The sequence below is a fragment of the Hippocampus bargibanti genome, linkage group LG05 (assembly GCF_051943395.1).
Source record: "Hippocampus bargibanti isolate YZ-2025 linkage group LG05, ASM5194339v1, whole genome shotgun sequence".
NCBI lineage: Eukaryota > Metazoa > Chordata > Actinopteri > Syngnathiformes > Syngnathidae > Hippocampus > Hippocampus bargibanti.
This window is the reverse complement of record NC_142738.1, coordinates 1,612,880-1,629,017: the sequence shown is the minus strand read 5'-3', so window position 1 is coordinate 1,629,017 and position 16,138 is coordinate 1,612,880. Positions and strand designations below refer to the sequence as shown.

The 16,138-nt window shown below is 39.0% G+C and overlaps 2 protein-coding genes across 3 annotated transcripts; both read left to right on the top strand.

Annotated features, from left to right (window-relative positions):
• Positions 1-360: 360 nt before the first annotated feature.
• cat (catalase) lies at positions 361-11,630 on the top strand. Its single transcript, XM_088995882.1, has 14 exons — positions 361-521; positions 1,896-2,067; positions 3,245-3,355; positions 4,856-4,986; positions 5,719-5,823; positions 7,446-7,571; positions 7,642-7,833; positions 7,917-8,069; positions 9,397-9,535; positions 9,622-9,752; positions 10,338-10,445; positions 10,597-10,680; positions 10,997-11,083; positions 11,152-11,630. The coding sequence occupies exons 1-13, from the start codon at positions 456-458 to the stop codon at positions 11,057-11,059; spliced, it is 1,581 nt and encodes a 526-aa protein (XP_088852008.1). The 5' UTR covers positions 361-455; the 3' UTR covers positions 11,060-11,083; positions 11,152-11,630.
• Positions 11,631-13,278: 1,648 nt separating this feature from the next.
• Positions 13,279-15,906, top strand: LOC148897414 (interferon-induced transmembrane protein 2-like). 2 transcript variants are annotated; one of them, XM_088995884.1, is made up of 3 exons: positions 13,279-13,584; positions 14,290-14,626; positions 15,409-15,906. In XM_088995884.1, the coding sequence occupies exons 2-3, from the start codon at positions 14,405-14,407 to the stop codon at positions 15,571-15,573; spliced, it is 387 nt and encodes a 128-aa protein (XP_088852010.1). In that variant the 5' UTR covers positions 13,279-13,584; positions 14,290-14,404; the 3' UTR covers positions 15,574-15,906. The 2 variants fall into 2 exon arrangements, with proteins under 2 accessions (XP_088852010.1, XP_088852009.1); XM_088995883.1 differs by lacking the exon at positions 13,279-13,584 and having other exon boundaries at positions 13,950-14,626.
• The last annotated feature ends 232 nt before the right edge of the window (positions 15,907-16,138 follow it).

Below are 16,138 nucleotides of genomic sequence, written 5' to 3'. Positions count from 1 at the left end.
ACATATAATGATGACTACCTAAACAAAAGCGCTAACACGCTTAGCCGGTTCGCTAGCCACTGTATCTTGTTTGCTACTTTTAAAAAAAAATGCTTTCGTGTAACTTTTTATGTGAGATTTAAAATATGTTTAGTATTTAACTATGTAAGTTGATTCATTTATTGCCCGGTACTAGTTCAACCGAGGCCGCACATTTATTAAAGTCTCAAAGTTTATGTTGTGTAACGTCAATAAGCCAACTATGGAGAGCTTTTTTTTCACCCTGGTCCCTAAAAAGTAGGTCAATCTTGCATGTCGGCCAATCACAAGAGAGAAATCCAGCGTTGGGCGGGACCATATCCGAACAAAGTCCGGAAGCAAAATAGAAATATATTGGGTTGCCAAGTCTGCGAGGAGACTTTCAAGTTAAATTCCCCTTTTGTGGTTAAACGCAAAAAAAGCGATTATCTTTCGACATGGCTGACAACAGAGACAAAGCAACGGACCAAATGAAGACATGGAAGCAAAATAGAGGCTCTCAGGTTCGTAGCAGGGGGTCGAGTCGGTAAGGGGTCGTTTGGTACCAACGATCTGAATGTTGTTGCACGTCAACGACAATTCGCTAGTAACTACGAGCGTCCAATCTTAATGTGCACGGAAGCCGTTTGCTATTTCTCGGGGCTGCAAAAAAAAACCCCACAATTGCTAACATGCTAACGGCAGAAAAGTAACCAAGGGAATTTGAAGTAGGCTATCGTGCACTGCACAGGAATTCATGGTGACCGGACTTCAACCTTGGCCATTATGTAAACGGAACGAGCTGCGAATTGATTACGACAAATCAGAAGTAAAAGTTTATGACTTGGATTGATTTTAAAACACCTGTAACATCCTAATTGTTGGTGCACCTTCATACAATGTAGGGATGTGACAAAAAAAAATTCAATAATAATTCATCACATGTTTTCTAATACCATATTAAAGTGCATTTAAATAGCTTTCAAATGATGTATAAATTATCGTTCGATGACAAATAATAAGGGAATAATGGAATGTTTAATTTTCGAAATGTGAGGGGATTTTCTGCCACCTTGGCTTACAAACTCAATTGGTTCCCAGACAGAGTGTGTAAGGCGTAGTGTTTAGCCCAAAAATTAATTTCCCATAGGAAGCCATTAAAATGAGAATAATCTGTTCCCACGTCCCCATAAAACATCATTTTCTACTTTCTAATTTTCTTAGCCTTAAAACTACACAAAATATACCGTATCTTATGTATGATAAATGTTATTATAGGGTATTATAATTAAAGAAATAAACCGTACTGTATAATAAAGTAGTTTTATTTACCGTTGTGATAGTCGTTGATGGCTTGATGGAATAGAGTGGCCGGTTTCATCGGCATTAATCACTTGATGAGGAACGTAGCCTTCTTCTTTCACCATCTTGAGGAATGATCCTTGTAGGTGCTTTCTCTGCGATAATTTTACTTTGTTCCTCATCAGTTGTGTTCTGTTTAACTGGGTTGATAGCTTTTTGCATCAAGTCTTGTGCAGGTTATTTGTGGAGCCTGATTGATGGGATATTTTAACCTTGCAGTCTACACTCTGCATTTTCAAAGTTGAAACGAGTCCAAATTTCAATTTATAATTAAAGGACAAAAACAGTCGGCTGCCATTTTCTTGTTATGAGAACGGACTCGTTCGCGAATGACACATCACACATTGTGGCGCTCCGTGTGTATCCTGAAAAATAGTTTGTATGCCGAAATAAAATGTTCATAAATGTAACGTTCGTAAACCGAAAGGTTTGTAAGCCAAGGGGTTGGTAAAACCGAGGTATCACTGTACATCCAATAAAAGTGACTATTTGTCAATTATTTTTGTTGTTTTTTTTTTTTTTTTTTTTGTCATCAGAGGCCAGATCAGCTGACCACCGGCGGCGGCCATCCCATCGGAGACAAACTGAACCTGCTGACGGCCGGACCCAAGGGCCCCCTCCTGGTCCAGGATGTTGTTTTCACCGACGAGATGGCCCACTTTGACCGGGAACGTATCCCTGAGCGAGTGGTGCATGCCAAAGGGGCAGGTGAGACCCCCCCGCCCCCCCACGCCACACTTGCCTCATTACCCCACAATGCAACCTAGTGCTTTGAAAGACGTTTATTTTTGTCAGTTATTAAGCATTTCGGATTTGTTTCATTTTTATTTTTAATTTTTGCCTTCCGTAGTTCAGTACATGTTTTTTTCTTTTATTTGGATATTGAGGGTCATTTATTTATTTGTGTTTGTGTGTGTATTTGTTTGTGTATTTGTCTGTTTGTTTGTGTGTTTGTGTATTTGTTCGTGTGTCTCTGTTTGTGTATTGGTGTATTTGTTTGTGTGTTTGTTTGTTGATGTGTTTGTTTGTGAATGTGTATGTTTGTGTATTTGTTTGTTTATGTCTTTGTTTGTGCATACGTTTGTGAATGTGTTTTTGTGTGTTTGTGTATGTGTTTGTGTATTTATTTGTTTGTGTATGTGTTTGTTAGTGTATTTGTGTGTTTGTGTATGTGTTTGTTTGTGCATTTGTTTGTTCGTGGTTGTGTTTGTTTCTGTATGTGTTTGTGTATTTGTTGGTTTGCGTATGTGTTTGTGTATTCGTTTGTGTGTTTGTGTGTTTGTTTGTATATGTGTTTGTTTGTTTGTTTGTTTGTTTGTGTCTTTGTGTGTTTGTTTGTATATGTGTTTGTTTGGTTGTGTGTTTGTTTGTGTCTTTGTGTGTTTGTTTGTATATGTGTTTGTTTGTTTGTTTGTTTGTTTGTTTGTTTGTGTCTTTGTGTGTTTGTTTGTATATGTGTTTGTTTGTGTATTTGGTTGTGTGTTTGTTTGTTCGTGGATGTGTTTGACTATTTTTTGTGTATTTGTTTGTTTGTTTGTTTGTGTATTTGTTTGGTTGTTTGTTTGTGTATGTTTGTTTGTGTATTTGTTTGTTTTTGTATTTGTTTTTTTGTGCATGTGTTTGTTTGTTTGTTTGTTTGTTTGTTTTTGTATTTGTTTTTTGTGTATGTTTGTTTGTTTGTGTATGTGTTTGTTTTTGTATTTGTTTGTGTATGTGTTTGTTTATTTGTTTGTTTATTCATTCATTCCACCCACCTTCACTAGCTTTGTTGTCTTTCTGCAGCTGTAACAAAACGTTTCACGCAATAGTCAACACAAAGCAAAATAATAAAGACAACAGGAACAAAAAAACAAAAAAAAATCAAGGAGGCTTTCTTTGCCCACAGGAGCCTTTGGCTACTTTGAAGTGACGCACGACATCCGCCGCTACTGCAAGGCCAAGGTGTTTGAGCATGTCGGCAAAATGACGCCCATCGCGGTCCGTTTCTCCACCGTGGGTAAGTTTCCGGGCGTCGCGCGTCGAGAAAATCGGCGATCCATCGACGTTTTCGGCAAAGGGCTCAGATTTTGCTCATTTCTGGTTTGAAATAAGAGAGCAACCAAAAAAAGAATCATTTTGACAAACTTGATGGTGGGCTTAACAATTCTGGAGAAGTGCGGACATTTTTAAACTGCAGCTCTGCTTATCTTTTGGTTTTGTTAATAATAATAATAATAATAATAATAATAATAAATGACAATGATGATAATAATGATTAATGATGATGATAATAATGATGATAATGATAATAATGATACTAATAAAAATAACAACATAAACATATATAATACTAATACTACTACTACTAATAATAATAATAATAATAATAATAATAATAATTAATGATGATAACAATGATGATAATAATTATGATAATAATGATAATGATACTAATGAAAATAACAACAACAAAAACAATAACAAATAATAATAATAATGATGATGATAACAATAATACTAATACTACTACTAATAATAATAATAATTAATGACGATGATGATGATGACAATGATGATAACAATGATGATAATAATGATACTCATAAAAATAACAACAACAAAAACATATATAATACTTATACTACTACTAATAATAATAATAATAATAATTAATGACGATGATGATGACAATGATGATAATAATGATGATAATAATGATAATAATGATACTAATGAAAATAACAACAACAAAAACATAATAATAATAATAATAATAATATAATTGATGATGATGATAACAATGATGATAATAATAATGATAATAATAATAATACTAATGAAAATAACAACAAAAAAGCATAATAATAATAATAATAATAATTAATGATGATGATAACAATGATGATAATAATGATACTAATGAAAATAACAACAACAAAAACATAATAATAATAATAATAATAATACATTTCATTTCTAAGCGCCTTTCAAAACTCTCAAGGTCACTTTACAGTCACAGGATACGTTTTTCTGTGGGTGAGCAGCGGCAGCCACACGCGCCAGCGTTCACGCAACTCAAGTAAATAGATAGAAAGCTATCTAGCCGGCTAGTAGATAGCTAATAGATAGCCAACAGATAGCTAGCTAGATATCTCGCCACCAAGATACCTACATAGCTAATAGAAAGCTAGAGAGAAAGCTAGCCAGCCAGCTAGTAGATAGCTAAGATAGCTAGCTAGATGGCTAGCCACCTAGATAGCTATGTAGGTAATAGAAAGCCTCGCCTATTAGTTTTTCCCCGCACTTGGGTTGCACAGGTCATAGGTCAGATTCATTGGGGCCAAAATGACGGGATTTTTTAAAATAAACAACTAAAATATTACCGTGTGATATGCATTACTGCCACCTACAGGATCGGAGTGGAACAGTTAGTCTTTTCCTTAATGAGAACCGTTCCGACAATTTAGCCTCGGCTCAGGTGGTGCTGAACAAAATATTAAATCCTGTTGTTTCACAGCTGGAGAATCCGGATCAGCGGACACGGTGCGAGACCCTCGAGGATTTGCCGTCAAGTTTTACACGGATGAGGGCAACTGGGACCTGACGGGCAACAACACGCCCATTTTTTTCATCAAGGACGCCTTGCTGGTGAGTCGAGCAAGCGTAGCCGATTTCGACACAACCATAAGACAAAACTACGGATTATTTACTTTTATTTATTTTTTTAATAATAATAATAATAATAATACATGTCATTTATAAGCACCTTTCAAAACTCTCAAGGTCACTTTACAGTCACAGGATAAGTTTTCCTCTGGGTGAGCAGCGGCAGCCACCGGAAGTAACTCAAATAAATAGAAAGCTAGCTAGCGAGCTAATAGATAGGGAATAGATTGCTCGCTAGATAGCTAACTAGATAAATATCTAATAAATAGCTGGCTAGATAGCCAGTTAGCACGCTAATATATCACATTAGCTCACTCAACAATTCATTGGGAACCCCCAGCACAAATAATAAGAATAATGATACATTCCATTTATAAGTGCCTTTAAAAATTCTTAAGGTCACTTTAGGATGAGTTTTTCTGTGGGTGAGCAGCGGCAGCCACACGCGCCAGCGTTATTCAACCCGGTAGTAACTCATAGAAAGCTAGCTAGCGAGCTCATAGATAGCTAGATATCCAGATAGATAGCCAGTTAGCGAGCTAATAGATAGCAAATATTATAATACATTATAATATATCACAACTACGGCCATTTTATGAAGCTATGGTTAAATACAGAGCTCATTTGAGCTATTTATAAGCGTTTATAAAATGTAGCCGTGGAAAACGATCTTCAAGACTCACTGCTGTTGTTTTGTTTCCCTCCATTCCGCAGTTCCCGTCCTTCATCCACACGCAGAAACGCAATCCACAGACGCACATGAAGGACCCAGACATGGTGTGGGACTTCTTTAGCCTGAGGCCCGAAAGTCTGCACCAGGTCAGTCGTGAGTTTACAAAAAAAAAAAAATGGTTTGACTGAGTTAGCGTTTAGTTTTGAAAGTGCAAAAAAAAGTAACATAAAAATATGAAAAAAAGCACAGAAAATATTATCCTACAAGGAAACATTGTCAGCGACACGGTGGGCGACTACATAGAAAGCTAGCTAACAGATAGCTAATAGATAGCCAGCTTGACTGTTTGCTAACTAGCTAGATAGCCATATAGGTAATGTAGCTAGCTAGACAGATAGCTAATAGATACACAATAGATAGCAAATGGATAGCAAATAGACAGCCAGCTAGGTAGCTAGATAATAGATAGCAAATGGGTAGGAAATAGATTGACACAGTGAGACCTCAACTTACAAACACCTTAACTTACAAACTTTTCGTCTCAAGAACCTCTAATTCATGAAAATTAAACCTTATAATAAGCACTATTTTCATAATACACACCCACCACGGCTGGCGGAGTGATCTTCGGCGGAAGCACACGACCGAACAGCGCTCCAGCCGGCGCTACTTTGCACACCCCCTCTCATTGAATGCACACGTCGATCGCCTACTTGGAGCTTTTTGCTGATAATTTTACTATGATGGGACCGGGAAAAAAAACCCACCACAGGCTCGTGTTCAGCCCAAGAAGACACAAAATAAAATCACCGTCGCTGAGAAGACACACGAACGAGGTGTGCGTTTGTGTGATTTAGTGGCCGAGCACGGCTATGCTAAGTCAACCATTGCTCCCATTCTCCGGAACAGAGAAGCCATCAAAGGTGTGTCTGTTGCAAAAGGTGTTTTCCGTGTTGAAAAAAACCTTATTTTACAGCACAGTTTATTTCTTTAATTACCGTCCTCATGTAATGTGCCTCTCTTTGTGACTTTATGATACAATGCAGTGTATTTCTTTCATTACAGTACAATAGCACATTTATTATACATAGAATAAGGTATGTTGTGTGTATTTTCAAGGCTTATTTAGTTAAAAACTATATTTTATGGAAACCCGGGAACGGATTATTCCCATTTTAATGGTTTCCTATGGATTTTTTTTTTTTGAGATACACACTTTTCGCCTTACACACTCTGTCTGGGAACCAATTAAGTTCGTAAGTTGAGGTCTCACTGTACCTAGATAGCAAATGGATAGCCAGCTCGGTAGCTAGCTAGATAGCATTTTTATAGCCTAGTTATATCCTCTTTGGTCCATTTTGAGCCCATCAAATCCACGGAGGGGGACGTACCTTCAACGAATGACATTTTAAAACGTTTTCCATACATAAGGCTATCAATATTAGATAGCTAATAGCTAGCTAGCCAGATAGTGAAAAGCTAACCAGCTAGATAGCTGCAAATGTCACCTATTATTTGACTTTTATGTGGATTTTTACATACAGGTAAAAATGACCCACAACATAATCAATGTCAGCCATCAATAATAGATAGCTAATAGTTATCTAGCTAGCCAGATAGCTAATATTATTTGACTGGTTTGTGTGATTTTTTTTTTAGATACAGGTTAAAAAAAAAGCTTTTCTTTTGGCTACGCCTTAAAATGCAGCAAATACGGTATTTATTTATTTGATTGTTTTCTTATTATTATTTTTTTGTTAATGCGCAGGTGTCCTTCCTGTTCAGCGATCGAGGATTGCCGGATGGCTTCCGCCACATGAACGGCTACGGCTCGCACACCTTCAAGCTGATCAACGGCGACGGAGAACCCGTGTACTGCAAGTTCCATTACAAGGTGACTTGAAAACTTCACGTCGCCTTCAAAGTAGGGAAATTAACCTCAACGGTCATGTGATGTATTTCAGACGGACCAGGGGATCAAGAACATGGCCGCGGAGGAAGCCCAACGCCTAGCCGCCTCCAACCCGGACTACGCCATCGGCGATCTGTTCAACGCCATCGCCAACGGCAACTTCCCATCTTGGACTTTTTATATCCAGGTCATGACCTTTGAGCAGGCCGAGAAGTTCCGCTTCAACCCCTTTGACCTCACCAAGGTACAAAAGTGCTTGGCCTCATATTTGGACAAAAGTTTCATCTTTCTACGCACACGTTTCAAAATATTCCGCGTGGCTTCCAGGTTTGGCCGCATAGCGAATATCCGCTGATCCCGGTGGGCAAAATGGTCCTGAATAGAAACCCTGTTAACTACTTCGCCGAGGTGGAGCAGCTGGCGTTCGATCCCAGCAACATGCCGCCGGGCATCGAGCCCAGTCCTGACAAAATGCTGCAGGTACAAGACAAATACACAAAGACACACGCGTGCACACACACGATATTCATGTTGAGGTCATTAGTGCCACCTAGAGGTTGTTTTTCTATCATTTTGCCACATCCAACATGGCGGCAAACCAGCACCATCCGTATTGATGATAATAATAATAATAGATTTGATTTATAAGCGCCTTTCAAAACTCTCAAGGTCACTTTACAGTCACAGAATAAGTTTTTCTGTGGGTGAGCAGCGGCAGCCATACGCGCCAGCGTTCACTCAACCCGGAAGTAACTCAAATAGATAGAAAGCTAGCTAGCTAGCTATTAGCTATCCGGCCGGTCAGCTATTAACCATCTGTTAGCCAGCCAACAAGCTTTCGATTTATTTGAGTAGCTAATAGATAGCCAGCTAGCTAGACAGACAGCCAATAAACAGCCAGCTAGATAGCTGCAGATGTTACCTAGTATTTGACTGTTTCATGTGAATTTTTACATGCAGGTAAAAATGACCCGCAACATAATCAACGTCAGCTATCAATAATGGATAGCTAATAGCTAGCTAGCTAGCCAGATAGCTAAAAGCTAACCAGATAGCTAATAGCTAGCTAGCTAGCCAGATAGCGAAAAGCTAGCCAGCTAGATAGCTGCATATGTCACCTATTATTTGACTGTTTTATGTGGATTTTTACATACAAGTAAAAATGACCCACAACATAATCACCGTCAGCTATCAATAATAGATACCTAATAGCAAGCTAGCTAGCCAGATAGCTAAAAGCTAGCTATCCAGACAGCTAAAAGCTAGCCAGCTAGATAGCTGCATATGTCACCTATTATTTGACTGTTTTGTGTGGATTTTTAGATACAGGTAAAAATGACCCTCAACATAATCAACATCAGCTATCAATATTAGATAGCTAATAGCTAGCTAGCCAGATAGCGAAAAGCTAGCCAGCTAGATAGCTGCAGATGTCACCTATTATTTGACTGTTTTATGTGGAATTTTAGATACAGGTAAAAATGACCCTCAACATAATCGTCAGCTATCAATAATAGATAGCTAATAGCTAGCTAGCTAGCCAGATAGCTAATATTATTTGACTGCTTTGTCTGGATTTTTAGATACAGGTAAAAATGACCCACAACATAATCAACGTCTGCTATCAATAATAGATAGCTAATAGCTAGCTAGCCAGATATCGAAAAGCTAGCCAGCTAAATAGCTGCAGATGTTTTAGCTATTATTTGACTGTTTTATGTGGCTTTTTACATACAGGTAAAAATGACCCACAATAATGTGTGTCAAATGTCTGTGGGTGTCACTGCGGTCTCTTGTCCACCCTCAGGGTCGCCTCTTCTCCTACCCGGACACTCATCGGCACCGTCTGGGTGCGAACTACCTGCACATCCCCGTCAACTGCCCCTACAGGACCCGCGTAGCCACCTACCAACGCGACGGCCCCATGTGCACGTCCGACAACCAAGGTTAGGTTGTGATTGATGGGCGGAGATATATTGTATGAAATCATTGCGGCCAACAAATGGGATTTTTGTTTATGTCTATCCTCCAGGTGGCGCTCCAAACTACTACCCTAATAGTTTCAGCGCCCCAGATACTCAACCACAATTTATGGAGTCGCCGTTCAAGGCGGCCACCGATGTGGCGCGGTACAACGACGACGACGACGATAACGTCACCCAGGTAAACTGCGTCAAAGGGGGCAAAAGCAACCCCCTTTTTATTTCATAAGAATATTATTTTTTTATTTAGAAGCGCCTTTCAAAACTCTCAAGGTCACTTTACAGTCACAGGATAGGTTTTTCTGTGGGTGAGCAACGGCATCCACGCGCGCCTGCGGTCACTCAACCCGGAAGTAACTCAAATAGATAGAAAGCTAGCTAGCTAGCTAATAGATCGCAAATAATAGCCCCGCCCCCCACAAGCATTTGAGCCGCGTCCAACCAACTAGTGATGTGTCGTTCGCGAACGAGCCGGACGAAGAGAGCCGGTTCCTAACAAGGAGCCGGAAATGGGAGCCGACTTTTTTGTCCTCTATCTACATATAAATCAAGCCATATAGATAAAAATATTTGATATAGTGCATTTTTTTCCATGAGTAATTCTTTTTTTACATAAGTATACATGATTTTTGGAAGTTAATTAATTTAAGCAAAAAAAAAACAGGAGCGAAAAGAGCTGGATCTTTTTAGAGAGCCGAGCCAAAAGAACCGGCTCTCTGAAAAGAGCCGGAATTCCCATCACTACAACTAACACACCCCGTTGCAGGTTCGTGACTTTTTCACGCAAGTGCTGAACGAAGAGCAGCGACAGAGGCTTTGTCAGAATATGGCGAGCTCCCTGAAGGGGGCGCAGCTCTTCATCCAAAAGCGAATGGTCAGGACATCTGCTAATTATTTTTTTTTATTCTCGTCCAATTTTATTTTATTTTATTTTATTTTTTATTTTATGTTGTGTTGCGTTTTATTTCATTGTGGTGGTAAATATTGTGTCCCCCCCCTCTAAAATTGTGCGCTTTGTTGATCAGGTGGAGGTCCTGAGAGCCGTCCATCCAAACTATGCGAACAGTGTTCAAAGCCATCTCAACAAGTTCAATGCAGAAGCCCAGAAGGTAAAAAAAAAAAAAAAACATGTTCACTCATTCACTGCCATTCCCGATTTATTCGGGAGTTAAAAATAGGGCGTAGAGTTATATTTTCAATTCCCAAATTGGGTATTTTGGGTAGTTTTAAGGCTTAGAAAACACAAAATAATGTTTTATGGGGACCTGGGAACGGATTATTCTCATTTTAATGGTTTCCGATGGGAAATTAATTTTTGGGATACACACTTTTCGCCTTACACACTCTGTCTGGGAACCATTTAAGTTTGTAAGCCAATGTATCAGTGTACTTGATATGACTTTTTTCTCTCTTTCTCTTTGTTAGAACGCTATCCACGTGTACAGCCGTCCCGGAGCGTCAGCCGTGACTGCTTCGTCCAAGATGTGAAGAAACATGTTACAAATGAATATGGTAATGAGGTTTCAACGATGAAAACTCAAAACAATGAATGTGATCTACAATTACTTTTTCTTTTGCAGTGAAAATGTGTCCATGTTGTGCTTCCCAAGGCCTTAAGGAACAATAATGACCGTTGTTGATTGTTTACGTATGTGCTCGTGTTAATGAAACCATAATGTTATGATGCATACCTGCCATAAGTAGCTAATCAATTTTACAGGTAGCAACCACACCCCTGATCAATAAAGTGCGAGAAAGAAATCATTCTTAAAGTAAAAGTAACCCACTCCCTCTTTTATAAGGTACTGAACAGCCCATAATATAAATGCCCCGACATTTGTACCTTCATTTATGACATGGATTGGTACATATCAATCTATCTACACACAGAAACTTAGCGTCCCTCTTAGCCAATGGGATGCCAGGAAGGTACCAGGTGATAGCCAATGGATGAGCAGCTAGGAGGATGTTGCGTTCGTGAAACTCGGAGCACCGAAATGCAGCTTAATACGGTACCTTTCATCTATGGAAATTTATTTTGGAACGAGAGGCATAAAATTCCCATTAAGCCGTTTGTAACATAAAAAAATCATATAGGGTCGTTTGTATGTGGAGTTACCACTGTATTCATCTTTATATTCACTTTCTGGTAGTGGGAAACGTTTAATGTCGGAAGCTGTTCAGAAGTACGTACTGCACAGTGCCTTGTTTTTGTGTGTGTGCGTGTGCGCGTGCGTGCTTCCGTCCGCCCGCCTGCCTGTTTTAATGATAAACGAGTTAAAATGTTGGTAACTTTATGTATATTTGTAAAATCGCCGAATTAAAAAGCTATTGATTGGTAAGTAACTATGCTTTGATTAATAAAATGCATATCAGCAACACAAATCAATGACAAATCATTTTGCCTCATTAAAATTTAGGAAACTTCCTTAATCTATTTCTACCTCACCTTCCACCACAAAAAATGATTTATATCATATTTTACATTAAATAAAACATTGAAAGGAAATACATTGAGTTTTTAATCATTAAAACGTTTGCATCATAATTAATTCATTGGGATTTATTAGGGTTGCTGTGTACAGCTCGCCCACTAGGCGGCAGCGTTTTCACGCGGCCAAAAATAAACTATCGTGACTCCCATCAATAATAAGAGTAATAGTAATCTTAATTGTAGGAATAATAATAATAATAATAATAATAATAATAATGGGAATGAATTTTATTCAGTTGTTCAGTTCATGAATGTAAAGTGAAAATGTGTCCATTTTGTGCTTCCCAAGGCCTTAAGGAACAATAATAACCGTTGTTGATTGTTTACGTATGTGCTCGTGTTAATGAAACCATAATGTTATGATGCATACCTGCCATAAGTAGCTAATCAATTTTACAGGTAGCAACCACACCCCTGATCAATAAAATGCGAGAAAGAAATCATTGTTAAAGTAAAAGTAACCCCCTCCGTCTTTTATAACGTACTGAACAGCCCACAATATAAATGTCCCGACATTTGTACCTTCACTTATGACATGGATTAGTACATAAAGCAGTCAAAATGAAAAAAAAGGATGCCCCCTACGAGTGAATTCCTTGTTTATTGCGCGCATACCGATTTATACAGATTACAAAGTCATTTGAAATAGACTATACGAATAAATAATCATAAATGTCATTTATAACGCGTATACAAAAGAACATTTATAACATATATTTGCAAGTTTCGACACCTCAGTGCTATAGCAGAGTGGCGCAGCGGAAGCGTGCTGGGCCCATAACCCAGAGGTCGATGGATCGAAACCATCCTCTGCTAATTTTTCTTCATTCCTTTCGTGTTTTTTTTAATTATTATTTTTTGTTTATGTTTTGTAAACCTTAACTATTCGCTTCCAAACTAAAACTAAATTCAATTCCACTACATGCATTTTATATTCGCTGCTGTTGTCGAATGTACACTTCGATATAAAATAGCAAATAAAAACACTTTCCTTTGATTTTTTTTACTCACTCCTTTGTCTGATTTGTTTCCTACCTGATAACCATTACGTTTCATATTAAAAAAAAAAACAATTCAATTCGACTATTTTATATTCGCTGTCGAAAGTGCACTTCAGTAACACAAAATTAAAAACACCACGAGAGGAACACGACTGAAGTGACGTTCTCGAACGATTCAAATCTTTTGAGCTGCTTCTTTTTAAAGAGCGATGGCCAACTCGTCTTTGTCGAGAATGATTTCCTGCCACATTTGCTTCTCCTCTGTGGAAAAGAAGCGTCAGTTTAACGTGTTAGCTTGCGCCGCTTGTGTGCCACGCAGCAAGTCACGGAAGGAAGCCGGAGATGTCAACCGCAGTGTTGGCGGAAAACAACCTAGAGGTTTCTGCCAGAGAACACCCAAGGTTTAGCAAGCTCATGGCGAAGAAGCTCTGCATTGTTACAACTTCAGTGTCTTCAGAGAGAGTTTCCTGTACAACGGGACGAATCTTTGAAATGAGAACCACGCCAAGCCTGCAAAAGTGAGAGTACAGTTATCCCTTGTTTATCACTGTTAATGCGGACCGGGACCACCTGCGATATACGAAAAACCGCGAAGTAGCGAACCCTATATGTAGGTATGCTACGGTGAGCTATATTCCACCGCGATTGTTTCTGTCCAGCGAACCAAGCGCACTCTGTACTTCAGTCGTATATCATTGCATTTTTTGTGAAGTACGTAATCGTTTTTCGTGGGATTTTCCAAGCTATGCAGCTTATGATGATGAAGTATTACATGTTTCCCGCCATGCTTGTTCTTGAAATTTCCAAATACGACCACGAGAAACGGGGGGGGGGGATGATTGAAGTTTACGCTCTTTTTGCTAACACTGCAGTTTATAAAGGTGAAAGGCGCTTAGAAATGAAATGTATTATGATTACTATTATTTATTTGGGTTAGAAAAGGAATAACTGTGGGACCTTAAAAAAAAATCCGCAAATTAGCATTTAGTTTGCATGTGTTTAGGTGGCTTTTCAAAGCCCGTGCTGCCAACAAATTGCGTTTTGAAAAGACCGATTGCGTGTCAACGTTAATCACTGAGGCGTTGTGTCATCCTGGCTACTCCGCTTAAAAATGTTCAGGCCATGCCCCTGTTTGTGTATACGTTTTACGCAAAATGTTACTTCAAACATGTCCTTGACGGTTCATTCACAATATTTCCTCTTGGGAAATGGATTTCAAAAAGAGAACCAGTGTCACAACGCATGGTGTCTATCGTGCAACCACCGCATCTTGACTTCCTGTAAGACACCAGCACAAAAAGGAGATCAAGATGTGCTTTTGACTTTGACGGACACGCCATGATGAACCTAGCGGCCAAGCCAGACGTGGCGATCTCCATGAAGGCCACGACCTCGGACGGGGTCAGCGGACAGCCCGGCGGGCCCACTGCGGTGGAGGTGAATGCCGTGGACGCCAATGCCCCGCGGCCCCCTGACCATATCGTCATGTCCCTCTTCTCGTTTGTCTACTTTGGGAATCCTTTCTGCTTGGGACTGGCGGCGCTCATCTGTTCTATTAAGGTGAGGTCAATTATTTTATTTTATTTTATTTTATTTTATTTGACTTGACTTCTACTGAGCGTATTTTACAAAGATATCACCGCATATAGCTATATTTTAACTTTTAAGACTCGCACTGAATATTCCGGAAGTCTTGTTTTTGAGTTGGTTACGAGTCCGTACGTGACGTCACTGAAGGAACGCCCCTGACCGAAAAAAGGACACATTGTAGCAGTCCTTCCATCATGTCAATGCATTTTGCTGTACTTTGTTTGGTCTGAAAACTTCGTGTAGCACCAAAAACAGGAAGAAGAGGGCGACAAAGCTCAATGTAAGGAATTTATCAGCCCGTGGAAACGGGCTGATTAATTCCTTTTTTTGGTGATACATTACCACCCCAATGTTGCCTCAAAATGGCACGGAATAAATTATTTAATCGCTTGCAAACATGTATGCTTTCCTCTTCACAACTATTTGAATCATATTTATAACTGGATGATTAACAAGAAAGCATATTCTCCGAATCTGAAGCCATTGTTTTGATTCTCCAGCAATGCAATACGTTTTGGCGTGACGTCACGAACTGGGGGCGGGACTTTCTGAAAATGCCCAATTCGCAGCTCAATTTTTTTGCAGATTTTGGACACTTTAAGTCATTTTTATTGGTGTTTTGCATTTGACTAAAAATATCATACTGCGTGTTTTGGGTATTTTAGATGCTATAAAAGGTTTTTCTGATGTCAGGAAACAAAAAAGTGATGTCGGTGGTCCTTTAATGGAGTTGTTTGTCTTTTTTTTTTCAGGCCAGAGACAAGAAGCAAGTGGGAGACTTCGAGGGAGCTCAAAAGCACGCCTACATGGCTAAAAGACTCAATTTTTTAGCCTTTTCTCTTTTTGGCCTTTTCATCTTCATTTTGGTGGTCGTGTATGCATTCTTGGTTGCTAGTGCGAAACGCCGCCTTTCCTAAATTCCAATGTGGTCACAAGCGTTGATCGGAATGACATTAAAAAAATATCTAAACACAATACAACACAATACAACACAATACAACTCAATACAGTACAGTACAGTACAATACGTCTTTGTTGATAAGTGTCCGTCAAATTTGGAGATCCAATAGAAGAAGAACTGAAAGAAAATATATCACCATGACGTTTCCCGTCCGGCATATTTTGGATTTGGACATTCAGTTTTGCATTGTTATTGCAGCTTCATATCACATAAATCCAAAAAATATATATATAATAATTCCAATGTGCATAAATGAACATCGGCTTGCCCGTGTGGTCTATTTGGACAATAGGTGATCCCCTGCTGAGATATTTTTTTTCTTCTGTGGAGTGACCAGGGTGATATCTATCTAGCTAGCTATCTAGCTGGCTATCTATTAACTAGCTATTAGCTATCTAGCTAGCTTTCTATCTATTTGAGTTATTCCAGGTTGAGGGAACGCTGGCGTGTGTTGCTGCCATTGCTCACCCACAGAAAAAAAACTTATCCTGTGACTGTTAAGTGACCTTGAGAGTTTTGAA